At 50.9% G+C, this 19,942-nt stretch overlaps 1 protein-coding gene across 10 annotated transcripts in view; it reads right to left on the reverse strand.

Annotated features, from left to right (window-relative positions):
* Positions 1-478: 478 nt before the first annotated feature.
* Positions 479-19,942, reverse strand: part of SOX13 (SRY-box transcription factor 13) — a 90,503-nt gene continuing 71,039 nt past the window's right edge. For 8 of the 10 annotated variants that reach the window (XM_050952293.1, XM_050952290.1, XM_050952291.1 and 5 more), the window contains 9 exons: positions 18,467-18,535; positions 18,147-18,261; positions 17,185-17,267; positions 16,932-17,091; positions 16,136-16,245; positions 15,334-15,430; positions 13,337-13,480; positions 5,473-5,689; positions 479-4,309 (listed from right to left, as the gene is read on the reverse strand). In XM_050952293.1, the coding sequence (XP_050808250.1) occupies positions 4,030-4,309; positions 5,473-5,689; positions 13,337-13,480; positions 15,334-15,430; positions 16,136-16,245; positions 16,932-17,091; positions 17,185-17,267; positions 18,147-18,261; positions 18,467-18,535 (1,275 nt within the window). In that variant the 3' untranslated portion in view covers positions 479-4,029. The remainder of the gene's footprint in view (positions 4,310-5,472; positions 5,690-13,336; positions 13,481-15,333; positions 15,431-16,135; positions 16,246-16,931; positions 17,092-17,184; positions 17,268-18,146; positions 18,262-18,466; positions 18,536-19,942) is intronic. The other 2 variants (XM_050952289.1, XM_050952297.1) reach the window with 2 other exon arrangements.

Below are 19,942 nucleotides of genomic sequence, written 5' to 3' on the forward strand. Positions count from 1 at the left end.
CTCAGCCAGCGACCTGCGGTGAGCCTGCAGCCAGAGGCTTGATACGAGGGTGACAGGTGGGGAGAAAAGGAGAATGAGGTAGGCAGGCAAGAGGTAGGAATAGCTAGCAGGAGACACACAAGGACAGGACATTGCAATGATGTCACCTGCGCTGACGCACGAGTCTCTCTGTCCCGGACCATGTCGATATTTACCAGCCAGTGTCAGCTATGGAGCTCAGGGAGTGGAGACAGGTGCTTTTACAGCCAAAGGTCGTGGGGTTGATCCTGGTGCTGACGACCAATCTAGACAAGGGGTGGAGGGTGCAGTGAAGAGAGTGCTGAAAGTGAGACAAGCGACGCCACAGCAGGAAAGAAAAAGCATCGGGAAGGACGAAAGTGAAGGAGAATGGGGGGGGGGGGGGGGGGAGAGGGAAGAAGAGAAGCTGCGTCCCTCTCCCCGACTGTGATCTGTTTCCCAAAGCAGAAGAGCCCAGATCTCTGCTCCAAAACATCCTCTTTATTGTGCCAAGAGAGGGAAAACAAAAACCAAAACCCCACCCTTGTAAACAAGTATGTGAAATATACAGGTTAAGTTACTCGGTGTCTTATAAACAAAATAAAGCTCTATCTATATTTACAGTCATAAAAAAACTGGTCGCCTGGGCACACCCGGGGCAGATTTACAAATCGGGGGGTGATTCCTACTTCCAACGCACTCCTGCCTGTACAGTCCCCTTCCTCCCATCCCTTCCCCCCTAACCCCACTAACCTAGACCCCAGGGGCTTGTCAAGGACACCACAGGAGGGACAGGGGTAATAAATAACAGAGAAAAGAACCCTTACAGGAGCGGAGCCCTGCCATGGAAAGGCCAGCACCGGCTGGGTGGGGGCTGAAGGGGCTATAGGGGGTAGGGCAGATATGCCACCGGGCCTTTGAGGGTATCCTGAGGTTCAGCCTACACGCACACACACGTTCCCTCAGTTCCCAACAGTTCATTTTTGCCCCTAATCTGGGGACCACTATTCACTCTGTCTCACATACACACACACCAATTTCTGATGCAGCAACCCGTGCTGCGCCTACCTCAGGGTGCTGGGACCCCATATCAATACAGAGCATTACTAGACAGAGCTCTAGAGAAGCCCTCTTCCTCCCAGCATTGCTGACCTGTGCAGTCTTTTAGGAAGGAGACACCTCGCTCAGCCTGGGGATGCCCCCAGCCTGGAAGTTGTTGCACTGACACAGGAGCAAGCAAAACAAACCGCATGAGATTAGAGGTTGCGAGGAACCAAGACCAAGCCAGAAAAGGGGCCCACGCCCCAGGCCGCAAGGGGAGTGCTGCGCATAGGTGACAGCGGTTGAAATATGGACAGCAGCAGGTGAGAAAAGAAGAAGAAGAAAGAGGACCAGATCCTCAGCTGGTGTAACTCAGCAGAAGTCCATCGGCTTCAGGACAGCAATGCTGATTTCGACCAGCTGAGGCTCTGGCGCACAGTTCTTAAACTAGATGCAGAATCGAGCCAACAAGTCAGGTCACCCAGTTGCTGCCATGCCTACCCCGGAGATTCAGGGACTCACCCTGTTTAACCCAGGCCTGCCTGTGTCAGTGGTCGCTCCATACAGGCAACCAGTTACACCAAAATGACCTGGGGCAGCTCTTCTCCACCGGCCGCGTGTTCCCGATCAAGCTCCCAGGCTGCATTCCTCTAGCAGCCACCAGCTGGGACGCCAGTGTCCAGAGGTTTGTACGCAGAGCAAAACCCCCTCCATAACGTGATCTAGACAACCTGAGGGGAAGTCTTTGCACAGCAGCCCTAAGGCCAGATCGGGGAGGGGATGGAGAACATAAGCACCCACAGAGGACCACCTCCCCTCGCCGCCGTCCCCAGCACAGGCTAGGGGGACGCCCAGCAGCTCTTGCTGTTAGCAGCCACCTGAGCTGCTGGGGGGCTTCACTCCCACTGCAGCCTGAGCCATGCTAGGGAAAGGAATCTGCAGGTGAGTAGGATCCCAGCTGTCAGAATGGACCTCTCCTTCCTGCAAGCCAGGACTAGCTCCCTGCCTGGGGGCAGCTGGCTTGTTCTGGATGCTGTTTCAGCTCCTGCCACCAGGGAGAGCCAGGGTCCCACACTAGGACCTGGTTTCCAGCCCTGAGGCGTAGCCTGTACCATGCACACTCCACCCAGGAGGATTTGCTTGGGGTGGTGAAGGGAGCACAGCTGGCACGTTCGGTTGCAACAGTGGCTGGCAAAGTCTGTTGGCTCAAATGGATTTGCAAAGCTGCAGGGGAATCCCAACCCAAGGGTCCCCGTCTGGTACAGGCACCGGTAGCCAATGCAGTGCCGCTAGGACAGGCCGGGGCTCCGTGCCTGTCCCATGCCGGGAGCTGAGCCCTCTGCAGCAGAATGCCCCACCATGCCGCTGCAAGGGAACAGGCAGCAGCTTTATTTACAAACTGGGCCAGAGCTGTCAGGGGGATAAAAGGCTCCTCGGAGACCTTGGCTCTTACTCATGCTAGTCAAGAGCTAAAAATGGCTCCATGGGAATTTACTGGCAGGGTTCAGCGAGCAAGGGGGAGCATGAGAGAAAGACAGTCCCGAGCGAAGGAGCGGGGGCGGGACAGGCTGGCACATGGACTGAATGAGGAACAAGTGTTCCACCCAGACATTTGTTTCGGAGAAATGAAAAGGCCCCAGAGAGCCTGGCTGAATGGTGGCGACTGTGTTGCTGCTGCTGCAGCCCCTGCAGTTGGCAGCACCTCGAACAGGTGAGGATTCTCCTCAGCTGGCTGCACAACAGGGCCAGGATGGGGGGGTGGGGAAAGACAAGGGACAAAGGTCTGCCCAGCCACTGGGGTCTTTCCTTATTTAACCCCCGCAGAGCCGGGGCTGCCCAGAGGCAAATACATTTGTAATACTGGGGTGGGTTATGTTTTCCAACCCTTTTTCCCCATCCCCACGTCATGTTAGCTCAACGGCAGGAAAGTCTTGGCAGGCGTTTCCCATATGGGCTGTTTGTAGCTCACTTGGGACCCTCCACCAACTGCTCCATGCCCCAAGCGGGCCTGGATCTGCAGTCCTAGAGAGGGGGCTTCCATGAAGCGGGTTTGTTCCCTAGCCAGCAGGGAGCCGGGAGGAGTGGCGCCCATCCCCACCGAAGTGGGGGACTCCGGGGGGACCTTGGTGGCTAAGGATAAGAGGGAGTGGGGGAAAGCTCCGTGCTCAACACGGCTCCGCCGAGGGGAGTTGGGCTCCTCCACATCCAGCTAACCATGCAGCACCTCTCCTGCAAGCCAGTCTTTAAACCTCCTGTCACTCATGCTGGTGAGAGGACTGCACGGGAGGGAGCCAGTAATCGATGCCACTGCAACCTCTGGAGGGAGAAAGCTGGATTCCACAGGGGGCAGCTTCTGGATCCGCTGAACAGTAGCTCCCCACTCTCCCCACGTTCACAGCTCCACCATCCTAGATCTGCATCCCCTTCTCCTTTAGCTGGCTTTCACTCAGCCTTGAGATTGCTCTGCCCCCATGCTGAGGGGCCAGGCACCTCCCACTTCTGTGCCACAAGGAAATATCCAGGTGTCAGCTGGGTGGCCAGGACCCACTCATGCCAAGCAGCATCTCCGTTGCTGCTTGGGCAGATGCACTGCACAGTGGGGCTGGCACCTCTTCCTTCTGGGCATGCGAATGAGCCAGGGGCTACCCCCATGCCTCGTGCGTTGGCACGCACACTTCCCATTGTCCCCTGCACACCACTATACCCATCCAGCACAGCCCTGCATGCCAGGCCATTCGGGGGGGGGGGGGGGGGAGACCAGGGCGGCCCTGCTGCAAAGAGCTCTGCACGCAGAGGGGTTCGCCAGCGACCCCGAGTCTAGTCATAGATCAGGGAGCCATGCTGTGATGGCAGTTCTCCCTAAGCCCCCATTCCCACCTCCTCCCCATTCAGTCAGGTCTTCAGTTCCAGCCCCACGTGGGGGAATGCTGCAAAATCTGCTTCTGCTCCCCACTTCACACATGCGCGCCCCACCCTGCCCCCACAGTCTGCTCAGTCTGTGAGCACCACCAGCTCCCCATCGCTCTTGTCCTCGCCCTCGGAGTCCTCGTCCTCGCTGTACCGGTACATCTCGCCATCCGCCACTGAGTGCCCATCCTCCCCACCGTCACCCTCTTGCGACTTGAGGCTGCGTGTGTTGACGATGACGGGCATGTTGGGGTCCATGCTGCGGGGCAGATAGTGCTCCACCAGTGGCGGAGCCAGCTGCATGCCCATCGGCCTCTGGTACAGGACATCCGATGAAGAGGCTTGCATCTGACTGCTCTGGGGCCTGCAAAGCAGGAGACCACAGTCACCGTCCCTGGGCATTACAGCTGGTTGGGAAATGGACTCCCACCCTCCCTTGGAAAATTCCGATGAAAATGAAAACAAAAAAATTAGGCTTGTTGAAATTTTCACCAGAAGATTAGAGTTTTCAGTGGAAAACCCCAAAACAGAAATACTTTGGCCAAACACAGAAAAATTTCCGCTAGGAAAGGCTGCCACAGTGTCTCATGGGAGTTGTAGTTCTGGTGTCTCATGACCCCATTTTCTTTTGTAGGTTGGGCTCCCTCTTTGGACAACAACATCTGCCATGATGCACCCTGGTCTCTCCTCATGGTGAGGGAGGCAGTTGCCTCATGGGAGATGTAGTCCAGCTGAGGAGCCCAGCTCATAGGGGAAACTGAACTACATCTCCCATGAGGCACCACAGTGGCATTTTTGAACCAAAATGTGTCAGTTTTCAAGTGTTCTGGTTTTTGACGAAAAATCCAAAATGTTTCTTGGAAAGCAGAAACTTTTCATAAAAAATGTCATGTAATTGAAAACTCTTGTTTTCCATTAAAAACAGTTTTAAGGGGAAATTACTGACCAGCCTTACTGGGGATTCTCTCTTCCTTTTGGTCTTTCTGGCCCCTAGTCCCTTTGAATAACCGCCTTTCTCTCAGCTACCGTATATACTGATAGATATAGTGCAATGAACTGGCTAGCATGTCTGTGCCCCACTACCCTCTACTGAATAGGCTCATCTGTGTGTCATAGAACCCGTAAGTGCTAACAGCTAATGAAGAGTCTCCTTTCCAACCAGTGGTGCTTCTAGGGCATGAGGATGTGGGGTTCCATCCTCACACTACACCCAAAATAAGTTCTTAGTGGCCAAGGTATGTAACACAATGACTACTGGGAGATCCCAAGGATCCCCATGCCCTGGACATATATTGACACTGCTAATCATGTTCTGTTGATCTAACCCCCACTGCGATTTCAACAGGATGCAGTATTGCTCTTCACTTCCTGTCCTAAACTTCTGCGCAGCACTGCTATGCCCTGTGTTCCACCCCAGTGTTCATTGCAATTCAGCAGCTGGCAGCTACAGAAAAAGGCACTTTTTCAGGCGGAGGGGCGAGCGGGGAAAAGCAGGCATACAGGGACCAAAAGAGATGGGAGCCTCACGCTATCAAGTAGCCCTGCCTGGTGTCTTGCCGTCTGTTCCTCATCAGTGCCTTGTACTCGCCCACGCGCAGCCGCTTCCCCTCCACAATGCAGGTGCGCTTTGGCCGCGGCTTGTATTTGTAGTCAGGATACTTCTCCAGGTGCTGCCGGCTCAGCCGCGCCTGCTCCTCATAATATGGCTGCTTCTCTTGGTTCGTCATCGATTTCCACCGGGACCCTGGGAAGAGAGAACACAAGGCAGAGAGATTCACAGAGCTGTTATGTTTGCCTTTTGAAACTCCCCACCATCCGTGACCATCACTAGGGACAAAACCCAGGTCCTCCAATGCCATAGCATAGGCCTCTAACATTTGAGCTGGAAGAATAATCACGTTAGCTAGTAGGGATAGTAGGCTGTTATCCACTCATCTGACATGCCACTTGGTGCAGCACAGATTTTGCAGCACAGTGTGTTACACCTTTAAAGCCATCTCTCCTGAAGCCACACAGGCCACGTGGAGGGAGGAAGGCATTAGATAAGGACTTTCACAATCTTCCCCAAACTCCCAGAGTGTCCACAGGAGCAGCAGGGATATTTCTTCTCTCCACCTCTGGGCTTGAGCAACAACAAAGTGTCTCACAGGATAAGTAATACTCCAGGAGTGCTCTCAATGCTTCACAAACATTAATGAAACTCTCCATCCTCTTCCAAGGTCAGTCCATATCCCCCATTTTACAGATGGGGAAACTGAGGCAAGGAGCTTTGGTGGAAAGTGATTTGCCCAAGGCTGCACAGTGAGTCTGTGTCAGAGCTTGGAAAAGAATCCAGGAGCCACAGTGCTTTAGCCTGCCACAGTATCAGTCCTTTCCTTCAAAATACCACGGCTAGTCGTCCAAGCAGCAGTCTGGGAGCAAGGCAGCCCAGGGTTCTAATCCCAAATCCCTCTAGAGCCTTAGGCTAGTCATAATTTTCCACTGCCTCAGTTTCTGCATTTGTAAAATGAAGAGAATGCTTCGCACACAGCACTTCCCATCTGTGAGGTGCCTCGCACACTGCTGGCTCTGTAAAATTAACAGTCTATAATAAAGCATCTCCGCTTTCCTGGGAAGTTCCAAGTTTAGATAATCAACTAAATTAAATAAATCAATTCTTCTTTGGAGAAGGCTGCCATTAAGGATAAGGCACTGGATGGAGACTCAGGAGATGGGGGTTCAATTCCTGGCTCTTCAACAGCCTCCACCTTGGGCACATCACTTAGTTCTTGTCTATGTGGGAAAGTTTTGCTGGTTATACCAGTATACTGTGGTTATTCCAGTCTAACTCCCAAGTGGACACTTATTCCGGTATAAGAGTGGGTTTTTCCATTTAGCTTAAACCCATTCCTAACTAGCTTGAGTTAAACCAAAATAAGAGAATCTACACAGGACTTTGCACCAGCGTAACTGCATCCATTTAAATTAAACTGACGCAATTTTCCTATGTAGACAAGGCCTCAGTTAGGGTCTCTAGGAGCTACTGTGCTAACAATCCAATAGACGTTATCGAGGCAGGGGAAGAATGTCATTTGCCTACAACAACATCTGAAAACAAGAGGAGCCACCCAACTCAAGCGACTTGTGCAGGTCATTGTCCTTGATTGGCAGGAGCTGAGAGGTATGCCAAGCCTCAACGGGACAATGCAGTCACAGGGGACACAGGATATCAAGGGCACAGAGGAATGCAGGGCTATTCCACGGAGCCTGCTCCCATTTAAATGTGATTATCCAAGCCATTGTTAACAGCCAGTCCACCTGTCGTGAAAGAGAACGCCTCCCCCCCGCCCTTCCCTGCCGCTGACCTTTCCACGTCACCTCTCCGTCCTGCGCTTTTGATTCTTTTTCCTCGCAAAAGGTATGGCAAGCAGGTGCTGCAGCTAAAATAGACAGTCCTGCCATGTGACTCGAATTCCCCGGGCTCGCTGACCTTTATTGTCATCCCTGCCAAGGTCTAGAGCAGGCGGGGAAAAGAGGGGAGTGGTGCAAAGAATGCAGGCCGGACAGAAAGGGAAGGTCACATTCAACCAGCAAGTCTGGGGACGGAGCAGGAGGAGAGAAAAACCTCACTTTCGTCAGGGGAACGGGGCCTGCTCCCCAGAAAATTAGATCAGGCCTCAGGGTAAAAGTTGGTGAGTTCAGATACAAGACAGACCCCTGCTCAGAGCTAGACAAAGTCAAACCTTACATCTGATGCCTCTTCTGTCTCCCTCCCCTTTGTCCCAGATGCTTTCATGTCCATCGTGCCCCGGTTGCTATGAATACACAGACATGTACAGCTAGCCTGCACAGGAGCTTAGATCTCAGCTACCGCCCCGCGACCAAGTCTCAAGAATAAGGTCAGCGTAGGGGTTCCACGCTCCCAGCAAAGACAGTCTCAGTCTTGTCTTTTCTCTCCTGCCCCAGGAGCCCAGGGCACTGCGTTCAATCACAGGAAGCAAGCAGGCCTTTTACTCTCCACCCAGCTCTCCCTATTCCCACACTTGCCAGGGATTCGGGGAGTGGGAAACTCGCCCTTCCAGTACAGCCATATGAATCTCACACTGTCCTGGAAGACTATTGTGTGTCCGGTCTAACCAATCCACAGCTGCAAGGCAGTGAAAAACAGCTGACAGCTAAGCCACTCACAGGAGACAGAACCCAGGTTCTATGGCTCCACAATCCCAGTCTGTCCCACTCCGTGCATGGGGCAACACCCCTGCCAGCTGGAAAACACTCAAACCATTTCTACCTCTGCTCTTACATTTCATGTAAAAAAGCAGCAGTAGGGTTCAAAAAGGATGGGTCCAGATCTCTGTTGCCTGTAGAGTCATTTACACAAGTGCACACTGGAGGCTTTCCAATCCAAGTTCTTTGTACTGGTGCAAATGATGGTAGAAGGCATAGGGCAAGGGAGAATCCAGCATAGATCAGATATGCAGGAGAACAAGTGTTTTGAACGTAGCCCCTAGTTGTGTAAACAGCATAGCACTGACGGTCTGTCACTCCGTATATTAGGGTAAAACGCCTGCAAACGCATGTCACGTTTGTTCAGATTACCAACCAATTGCATGGCATGTTTTACCCAAAGCTCTCAAAGCACTTCAACCTGACAACACCCCTGTGCAGTAGGGAAATATTATACCAATGGGAAACTGAGGCACGGGGGTGTTAACAGATTTGCCCCAGGTCATACAGCAATTCAGAGCCTGAGCTGGAATAGAACCTAGGAGTCACGACTCCCACTCCTCTGTTCTAGCCAACAGGGCAACATTCCCATAGAAGTATCTTATGCACAGATCGCCAGGACCAGCCATGCATCTGGAAGATACACATGGACAACCAAAGCTTGTGCGAGTACCAGCTCCATGCCTCTGGTTACAAAGATACCCACTACTAGTCTTTTCCACCTCTGCTAAATGTTCAGAAATGAATACAGGCTGCCAAAACAAGAACCTCACCAGTTATTTAAAGCTACATAATTACATTAGCAGCCAGCACACCACAACGTGGCCGTTCCTGACACCCGTCAAACGCTGTGGGTTGCCATAAGTAACAGATCAGATCCTAACATAGTGATTCTTCAGAGGGAGAAGCTTTGTTCATTGCAGAGCTGCTAAAAGGTGCAAGAGACCAAATTAAAAGCACTCACTGAGAGTAACCCACAAACCCTTGCATTGTGCTAATGCGCACTGTTACTAGCAGTCTGGATGGACTCCTCACAGACCACACCAGAGGCTTTAAATAGCAAGCCTACCGAAGCTAGGACAAAGCAATTCAACATGAGACCACGGCGCGGGGAGCCTGGTGAGGTGAGTTGGAGGCCTTTGCAGAATGCTATAGTCCAGGGGGGTTGATACATGGAGCAGAAGAAAGGGTGTGAGGGTCTGACAGACACTCATGTGATATAAAATCTATATGAAATATTTACACCCAACACTTAAAATTGTAAAATAAGACACAATGACAGGAAAAGCTCAGGATTGAACCCTAATGAAGAGAGAGTCATTGCAATATTTTGGAAAGGTAAGATCTTATTGCTGTCACCTCTTGGTTGGTGATGGGCTCTGGGAGTCAGGACTCCTGGGTTCTGTTCCCAGCTCTGACAGTGTTATGACCTTGGGGAGATCACTTAAGGGCTGACTGCTCTGAGATCCCTCTAACTTCAGCGGGATCAGACAGCAGCACCCAGCCCCTCTGCAGGTTGAGTAAGTTTTCCACCTCTGTGGAACACGGTAAGGCTTAATGCATTGTAAAGCGCTTTCAGATGTTGCAATGAAAGGAGCTATAACTGCAAAACATGATTTTAATTAAAACTGAAGCGCACAGTGCCAGGTGTAAGCAGGCCTGCCCTTCACTTCTGGATTTGCTGGGAAGGGTCACATCATGCTTATGCCACAAGTGCGATGAATTTGGTGGTATCAGACTACGCTCTCATGGACATTTCCCACATGCACATCACAAGAATTGTCCCTGCTTGTCTCAGTCCAGGGGACATTCTGCAGCTTCACAGTAGGGGAATGACTGGCTAGGGTTCAGGTGCATTGGCAGGGAGCAGGTGTCTGGCTGGCCTAGAAGGAGATGCACTGGCAGAGCGGTTGGGGGACTCAGGACTGGACTAGCAGGGTTGGAGCAGATCGGGAATTAGGTACATGGGCAGAGCTGGGTGGGGGAAGTTTGCTTGTGCTATTAGCCCATCACTTTCATGAGCTCCAAGCCACAGACCACCAGGGAAGAAGCTTCCTTTTACAGCTGCATATGCTTGGCCAGTTCTCTGACCCCTGGCCTCCCATCTGACTAGAGCCAGGATTTGATCTGGGTTCTGGTTTCTAGCCTGCGACACAGAGGATCATCTGAAAGAAGAGTGGGGGAAGGAGGGAACCAGGGTGGATAAAATGCCTTTTGAGGAAAAAACCTATCTAAAGATCATTTTAATTAAGACACATTATAGCTCAAAGATATCGCATCATGGAATAGAGATTAAATTCTATTTCTATAGTATGAGACAATATATTCATATAATGTTTAAGAGAAGTTTTGTAAATGAGTTCCAATAGGTCATGGATTAGATATGGAGCTCCAGGGGCTTCTGTATAGATTATTTAGGTTAATCTTTCTATCTACCCCATGGGACTCAGTCCTTAGTCTAGAAAATACCATCAGAGATGCTTAGTTTTGCCGTTCTCAAACTGTGGATTTGTGTCTCCAGAGATAACATGCGTGTTAACAGCAAAAAATGTTTTTAAATAAATAAATAAATGCATACACAGAGGTGAGAAATAACAGACCTCAACCCTACTGTCCCTCTGCAAATGTGTGTAAAAGTGCAAAATTTCAAAAAGTTCAATGAACAGAAGATTGTTGGGGGCGGAATAGATCTGGACAAGGAGAAGAAGACTGGAGAGAAATGTGAGAAGGGAGGGACAGGCAGTAGAAACAAAAGTGAAATTGTTTGAGCAGCATATTCCAGAAGTCTTGAGGTCTTTCTGAGTGTAGCCTTCATTGATTTGAGATCTACCACAGCACTCTCTCACCAGGAAGGGTGGGGGGGCAAGTGGGGCAATTTTCCCCAGGCCCCACAGGGGCCCCCGCGAGCCCTGATCTGGCAGTGGTCTGGGTCTTCGGCCGGCATTTCAGTGGTGGGGGGGGCCCTTCAGTGCTGCCGAAGACGCGGAGTGACTGAAGGGCCCCCCGCCGCCAAAATGCCCAGCGAGCCCTGGGCTGGCAGCGCTCCGGGTCTTCGGCGGCATTTCAGCAGCGGGGGGCCCTTCAGTGCTACCGAAGACGCGGAGGGACTGAAGGGCCCCTTGCCTCCAAAATGCTACTGAAGACCCGGACCGCCGCCGGGTGAGTACAAGCACCGCAGCTCCCCTGCTTTGCCCCAGGCCCCCTGAATCCTCTGGGTGGCCCTGTCTCTCACTAGAAAGGAAAATCTACAATGGCAGCAGGCCATAAAAGAGACTCAGTTTGGGAATAAGAACCATTCAAGAACTATATGTTTGCTGATGATGTTTTAAAGAAAGTCACACTAGTAAACTGGTGGAAGTCATTTAAGCACTTGGATTCAGAGGCCGTTGAAGTGATATCACTTTTAACAGCAGTAGCTTGATTTGCCGGTGTAGAAAGAATATTTTCTTCTTTTGGACTAATTCATTTCAAACTGAGAAATTGTTTGGGACCTGAAAAAGTAGGAAAGCTTGTTTTTCTTTTCCAGATTATGAACAAACAGGAAAATGAAGCTGAAGATGACTAAGTTAGCTGCAGAAGCCAATATTTTAAGATTCTCATACTGACCTGGCTGACATAGTAGATTTTTTTTTAAAATATTCCATTTAACTATTTTAGTTAAAAACAATTTTAACAAAAACAAACCTGATTTAAAAAAAACTTGAATGTTTAATTAAATTCAAAAATTCATATGCTTGTTTTGTTAAAATATTATATGTTTGCTGTTGAAGAAAAGAATCCAAAATACATAACGTTGTTGTTTTAGTTAAATAAAACAATTTAAATGTCTGTCTGGTGATGTTCCCCACCTAATACAGCATGGCAAGAAAATCCTCCAAATATTAATGATTAACCTGTTGAATTGGAGATAGTTCACCTCCCAATGACTTCATAAACATCTGCTTCAATTACCTTTGGTAAATGAAAAAAAACAATCAATCGTTCATTTTCTGATATAGCTGTAAAACTAATCTGAAAAGTTTTCAAAATAAATCACGTTAAAAATGCATTGTGTGTACCTTCTAAAAATGAAACCTACACCTATCTCTGAGTCGTGAAGAATATGTATTAGAGTTATAACAGCCAACAAGAATGCACTTTTATGTAGAAATCCATGATTAAATCGAATCTTCCTGACTAGTGATTTAAATCAAATCCACGGCCTGGAGGGAACATTTGAGCTGCGGAGCTGAGATTACAATCCATCAACAAACTGGGCTGGGGGGAAAGCCTAGCTGGTATGAGAAACATCCTGGGCTATCCTTCATCGTGAATCATTGTCAAAGTGAGCTAGATCCTAGCTGGCCAACACCTGCCATTCTGATTCCAGCTCGGACACAGGGAAATAAAAGCCTGCCACTTGCCATCAAGTCCCACCACTGACCTCTCCACCAGGGAAGCTTTCTCCTCTGCAGTATTAGCTCATTCCCACAGCTCTAATCCTTCTCCACTAGTCAAATCACACCAGATACCAGTGTAGCTCATTGGTATCTTATCTCTCTCGCACCCCAGCTGAGACATGCTTAGATAAGCTCAGAAAAGATTAGATAAGGATGGACAGATAATCTTCAAAAGACAAGGCTATCTCCTCACTACCAACCCTCTTTCCGTAGCCAGGAACCTGGGCACTGAACCTCAGAACTCACATGCTAAGCACATTTAGGCCTGGTTGATGGTTGGCATCAAGGGAAAGCACCAAGTGCTGCAGAAAATGGTGCCGCATGTGATGCTTTCCACCCCCTCCCCCACGAAACAATGCACAGCCCCATGACCCAATGTGGCGTCAAGGGGCACTGTGCTGCTGGAGAGGCCGACTTTGGGGAGAGACACACAAAAGCGCAGTCCTAGCCACTTGTGGCTAGTGAAGTGATATTCAGCACCAGCCTCTCCTTCCTCCTCTTGGTGCAGAAAGGTTTGTTTTTATGGCTCTGCTGCTTTGCCAGTCAGCGCATCCATGTACCAGTTTGGAGGATCCAGACTCTTGCAACAAGCTGTCCTCGGAGAGAGGAGGGGGTTGCTTCTGTCATTTCATCTTAGCTCAGAGCGGCTGCACGAGTCAGCAAAACAGCTTGGCAGATTCCATATCATCAGGAATAGCACAGCAGGGCAAGCCCACCCCACCCTCGCTTGCTTGCGGGACACTCACCCAAGATCTTGCTGATACTGGAGTTGTGCATATCCGGGAAGGCCTGCAAAATCTTCCGCCTCTCGTCCTTGGCCCACACCATGAAAGCATTCATGGGCCGCTTTATGTGGTTGTTATTCCTGGACTCGGGGAAGTGTCGTGATCCTGTTAGGGACACAGCAAGGAAGAGCCAGTTAAAAGACAGGGAAAGGGAGGACCAAACACAAGATACAAAAAGGTGACCAAGGTGATAAGAGTCTCCCTTGCAAGGGAGTTTTCCACATAAGAATAAGGGGACTTGATGGCGTAGGGATATGCTGCACTAGATTCTCACCATAGAGACTGAGGCTCAAATCCTTGGGAGCCTCCATTTTTAGCAACCCAACTGGACAAATCCTGGGCTTGGTTTTCAAAGGCACAAGGAACCGGTTGCTTACAGGTTGTGGGTTCTCAGACCCCCTGGAAAAATAAATCTCCTGTCTCTAGGAGCCTGATTTTTCAGGGGTGCTGAGCACTTGCAGCTCCCCTTAACTTTCCCTGGAGTTGCAGGTGCTCAGCACTTCTGAAAAGCAGGCCCTGGGTGTCTCCTGTTAGGCACTCAGAGGCTGGGGCATGCAAAGCTAAGGACACTTTGGGAAAGTCTAGCCTAAGAGAACTGGCTGGGTCTCAGATCAATCCCTAGATGACAGGTAGCCCCTTTACCTTTAGGAAAGGCTTAGCATCGACACCGAGGGACCTCAGCCGCACTAGGGGAGGGGGCCCAGACTAGAACAGCAAAGGGGAGCTGCCTGTTCGGACGGAGCTGCCACAGCAGAGGTGGAAATGAGAACAGCCCATCTGTACTGTGCACATCTCATGCTGCGACTTTTAGTTCATCACTTGCATTAGTCAAAGTCAGTCCACGCACAGGCACTTAGCCACCCCACCTGTGGGGCCAGAGATCCTCAAATGCCGGCTTCCCAAGCCATGGCCCATCCCTCAGGCCACCTTCCCTCCCACTGGCTCTTTTGAACCAATCAAGAGCCAGGATTTGGCTGTACCTGGCCAACTGAGGAGAAGAGCAGGGACTGGCTCCTGTCTATCATAAGCCCATCAGCAGCAGCTCCTGCACCCGCGGGCATAGGGGCTATGCTGGCTGCGTCAGGGTGCAGCTATGCTCCTTTGATTCTCTGTTGGCGTAGAGATCCCGTGGTGTAGACCACCCCCAGAATCAAGGAGCTATAACCTGCTCCCTGATGGCCCCCGTCTCAGTCTAGCTTTTTCTCACAGACTTTATAGCCACCCTTGTGGATGACACCCAGCTCCACCCACCTCCAGGACATCATTGTTTCCATAGTAACTAACAGGCTTTGACCGAAAGGATCACACATTGACTTTTTTTTTAAACGAAGATGAAACCAAGCAAAATAAAGTGGAATTAAGTGAACTACCCAATGGTGCAAGATGCCACATTTCTACTGTCCCTTCTGAGCCCTCTGGGGGATGGCCCAGCCACAAGTGGCTAGTGTGTCCTTCCCTGGTTTCCCACCTCCTCTCCTCATAGCTTCCCGTGCCCTGGAGCATCACATGTTCACGCTGTATCGACAGTGCTATTTAAATACAGAAAGTGCTAATTTAGCTATAACACTGAGTGTCCCCATCAGCTGGGAAGAACAGCGGAGCAGGGCTGCAGGAAGTCAACAGAGTGGCCACAAATGAAATTCCCACCTATCTCAAAGAAGCACTTCCCTTCTTTACTATTCTCTTCTGGCTGTTTATTTCAAGTCATGTAGCGCAACCCAAAGAGAGACACGGGGCTAGGTAGCCAGGTCAAGAAAGAAGAAGAGGTAGGGGAAGACTGGAAAAGGAAAAAATAAGAACAGAAGAAAAGAGAAGAAGGAAAAGTGATGCATTTTCTCCCATTAAGCCCAGCCCCAGGGAATCCTCACTGCAGTGGGTGCCCGAAGTGCTTAGCACCTGTCAGGATCAGGCCCAGAGTTGACTTTGGAGAAAGCCTCACACAGAGAACGTGTCCTTACCATCCATATCGCAGGTTAACATGGACTCGTCCAGTCTGTGCATGCACGTTTCCTCCATCCGCTCCTTCGTGGGCGACGAATCCAAGCCCATTTGGTCCTGCAGACCCACAGAGAGCAGAAGTTATGGCCAGTTACCAACAAAAATCAGGTCACTGGTGGCAGAGTGACCGGCAATGAACCATCCCCCATGGGCTTCCAGCGCTTCCTCTTCTCATGGGCAGGCAATCTAGCTAGCAGCTCTTGGCTGGGTAACTCTGTCAGGCAAGGACTTCGGCCATGTGCACAACACAGGGACAAGTTTCAGACAGGATTGCCTGGGTTCTAGTTTGTGGTAGACAGTCCCTGAGTTCCACTCTCAGGGTCTCCAGTATACACCACACTCAGAATCATCTACCTGGGGAGGATGCAATCCACTCCCAACCCCCAGTGCCCTTATGGAAAAGGGACCTATACAGTATAGAAGAGAGACAACCAACAGCACTCTGCAGAAATGCCTTGGAACCTCAATAGGGTTTCATAAGGGATGAGGTCCTTTCTCCATAGGGTGTTTCTCGACCAACCTACAGAATGCTACAGCCCCGAGGCAATTCTCCATTCAATTCTATAAGATGGTCTGAAGGAACCTATAGAAAAAGGATTTTCTATTACATTCTATATGGCTCTTCCCCTAAGGCCCCCCCTTTATATCCATTCACACCCTCCCCCTGATAATCCTTGGTCTCTGCACTCTCTGGCTCCTCTCAGATCTCCCTGTTCGATCAGACACCAGCCCCTCGGCACTCCCAGTCCCAATGTCGCTCACCTTCCGGTAGGGATTATTGAGAGAGCTCTCCGCTGCCCCGCTGTGGCAGTGCAGGAGCTGCCGTGCATCCTGGAGCGCTTTAGTGATGGCATCCCCCTCTCCCAGAAATCCTGAGGAAAAAACACCCAGTGCAGAATACGTCACAGCCAGCACCTTGTTCTTGCATAGGCCCCGTACCCGCAAGGAAGAAGGGGTTACTTCCAGCCATAGGAGCCATGCATCTAGCTAAGAGATATCTAGAGCCTCTAGTTTCTTATTGCCGACACATTCCCTATCAGCATCGAGCAAGGGAAGCAGAGGGTTCAAATCAGAAAGCTTGGTCTCCCACTATTCCATCCGCACCACCCAGGAGTCCAGCTACTCCACCCAGGGAGTCCTCCAGCCTTCTCCTCACAGCAGTGTTTCTTCCTGGTAGATGGTTGTTTTCTTCCCCTGGGTGGACAGCACATTTCTTCTTCCAGCCTGGATCTCTCTTTGGGTTGGCGGGGTTTGAGAAGGCTGCCTAGGGACCCTTCCATCTCCCAGTACCAGCACAGACTCTCAGTTTCTTCCAAAGAGAGTTGCCCATCTTGCTTTCCCCAGAACCGTCCTGAACATCAGAGCAGGCAAGTCCCTGAACAATGGACCAGCTCCCATGAATTAGGGAGAGATTCTTCATTTCCCTCCTCCTCACGAGGAGAGAACTGCCAAGATCCCACGAGAATGTTTCCTCTCTAAGCGACACACCCGAACGACAAAGCAGGCTAGGGATGAAGGCAAGGGACACCCAGCAGAGAGCACTTCTGAGGGTACCTACCTAGAGGCAGACTGGGAGGGCTGGACTGAAGGTCTCTCGTGACCCCGTGGTTAGGAGTGAGGGATCGGCAGCTGCTCATCTTCAGGTTGGGTGAGCTGGAGGCACTGGAAAGCTCAGAGCTTTTGGGCTTGGCCGTTAGGTTCAGTGGCTGTGAAGACTCCTGGTGGGGAGGAGAGACACAGAGAAGGGAAGAGTGAGGCACGTCCCTGGGTTACGCTGGGTCCCTAGGAGGACGGCAGATTCGAGACGGTACCTGCATCTGGAGGTGGCCTGAGCCGGTGGGTCTCTTCAGCGTCGGAGGGGGAGGGCTGTGCAGCAGCTGCATGGGGTACTCCACTGCAGAGAGGACAGCAAGAGGGAAGTTGGCGAATGAGGTCACAACAGGTGCTTCACAAGCAGCCTGCTGCCAGAAGCAAAGGGCAGGTGGGATCTACTTAGGCCTTGTCTGTGCCTGGAACTGGCCCTGATTTCCAGCCCAGCACAGAGGCACTGCACAAGAGATTTGCACCGGGGGAGCTAACCCTTGTCAGAAACCAGCATGCCATCGGGGCTAGTCCCAAGTGCAGACCAGGGGCTAGAGCCCCATGGCATGGCAAGGATTCAAGTATATTACTATTATTTCTATTACGGTGGCACCTAGAGGTCCCAACTGACCTAGAGAGGGGAAGGGAAGCGGCAGAGCGAGTTCTACACTCTGCATGCCACCACGCTGCCAGAGTGGCACCACAGAGCACCAGCAGCAAGGTGGCCGGACCAGCTAATCCAGCAGCCATTCTGCACTCAGCTGTCGGCTCACACAGAACCAGGGACTCTGCAGCCAGATTCAATGACAACAGGAAAGCCGGCTCACACCGCCTGGGCTTTCAGGAGCAGTTTCACTCCCACTCAGATGGCCAGCCAGAGATGGGCCAAGGTGACCTCAGTCAGATCATCAGAAACATGCCAGGGAAAGCGATTTGCCTCCCCACTGCCGGCCAAAAAAAGTCAGTTTCTCCCCTCTCCTCCCCAATCTCAGCTTTTCAGACAACTTTCCTCAGCTCTCCCTGAGCTTCCAAACCCTGAGATCACAGCCTCAGGAACAGCAAGAAAGGGAGAATGCCCAGATTATGTAGAGGGTATTTCTCAGGGGAGTCCACGCTCCCACCCGCACCTCTACCCCTTTCTGCTCACCGCTGTCCCTTTCCCTGCAATACTGTACCCCTCTGCTTCCCTTACCTGGTTTGCAAGGGATGGGCTGGATGGGAAGTGCTAGCTGGGAGTCTGGGGTCACAGGAAGAGGCTGGTGGCTGGGAGGAAAGGCTGGAATCATGACATAGGGCATATTGACCTGCTGGAGAGAGAGAGACCAAATCACCTTTGCAGAACAGAGCGGCTAGGCTGTGGGGGGCTAATCCCTACTCACAACGGTAAAGGAGTTTGCCATGCAGGCAAGAGCCAAGGTTGTGGGGTGAAGAGGAAGGGGAGGTGTTAGCCCTTCGAAGGGGGACCAGAGTATGGACTGCACATGGGGGTGGGATGGGAAAGCTCCCCCTTACCTGGATCTGTTGCTGCAGCAGGTTAATCTTGTGCTGCTGCTGAATGAGCTGCTGCTGCTGCTTGGTAATCTGTCAGAGGGGGGAAACAGCAATGATACAGTGGTTGGAAAACGCCGGCTAACCAAGCCTTCCAAGGGCCATTAGCCTGGCTTGCCTCCGAGGGGGCTACGGGAGGGGCGCAAAGCGCCGAGCCCTAGCAAAACAAGCCACAAACACAAGTGGTCTGCAGAGAGCCAAAGACACAAGGGCAATGAAGGGCTCAGCGTCTCTGACAGGTGGGTTCACGAGAGGATACACCTAGGACTGGCAGCATCCCACCGGTTAGAATGTATCCCCTATCCCCCATTCAGGTGTGTGATCCACAGAGGTGAGGTAAAGCTGCAGCTGCTGGCAAGAGGCCCCAGGAGGCTGTGTCCATTTAACTCAAGGCGTAATCGTGCTGTACCAGTGCAACCAGCTGCGTGGATGCTCTACTTTGGGTAGCTTAAGTCGAGCAGGTTTAAAATAAGCTAAAACGCATTGCTCTTAAACTGCACTACGAGGGTCCACACAGGTATTCGAACTGGTTTAACTCAATCGGGGTACGTCAGTATGGAGACACGGCCTTAGGCCTTTAGCTCAAGCTGTAGCACCTCAGGTTTAGAGCTGAAGGAACCAGTGATGACCAAGATGATGGTCAGGATCTTTCCACAGTGAAAGAGAAACATTCCCACTGCCACCCCAGCAAGCTCTCTGTCCTGACTGATAGACGCAGCCTGCCTCACTACCCCAGAAGCCCTGTATCACCTGAACAAGGCAACCATCAGCCAAATCCAGAAGCACGCTGGTTGGTACCTAGGGGTAGCCTAAAAAATGTCCCCTACCTTCTACCTGAGAAGATTCCCTGGGCCAAGATGATCCCAGCTTGAAAGGACAGAATTACGGCAATATTTTTTTTTTAAATCATGAGAAAACATAAAAAGGAGCCTTCAGCCATTTAAAAATTACATTTGAACTTCCCTCTGGAGGAAACAGTATCAAAAGAGAGACAACAGCTGGGATAAAGGAAGGATTATCCACCCCATTTACAGTTTGGGAAACTGAGGCACAGAGTGATGCAGTGACCCATGAAAGGTCAGGCAGGGAGTCTGTGGCAGAGCCAGGAATTTAAGCCAAATCTCCTGAGTTCCAGACCAGTGACTTACCCACAAAACCATTCTTCCTGGCACGTGCCAAGTTTCCACCTGAAATTAGCTTTTATCTCATTTCACAAAACAGGAAACACTGCAGCTTCATGCCCTGGAATGGACCAAGCACTGCAGCCCTGGTACTAACTGTTGCAATAGCCCCTGGGTGCTTCATTTAGCCTTAATTCGGAAAAAGTCAAAACGTTTCCTCTTTTGGACCCATTTTGATTTTCAGTTTGGAAATGACTTTCCATTCCCAAATTTCTTTTAAGTTTATTAAAAAAAACAATGTCATTTTGAAAGCTTTAAA

The sequence above is a fragment of the Gopherus flavomarginatus genome, chromosome 5 (assembly GCF_025201925.1).
Source record: "Gopherus flavomarginatus isolate rGopFla2 chromosome 5, rGopFla2.mat.asm, whole genome shotgun sequence".
NCBI lineage: Eukaryota > Metazoa > Chordata > Testudines > Testudinidae > Gopherus > Gopherus flavomarginatus.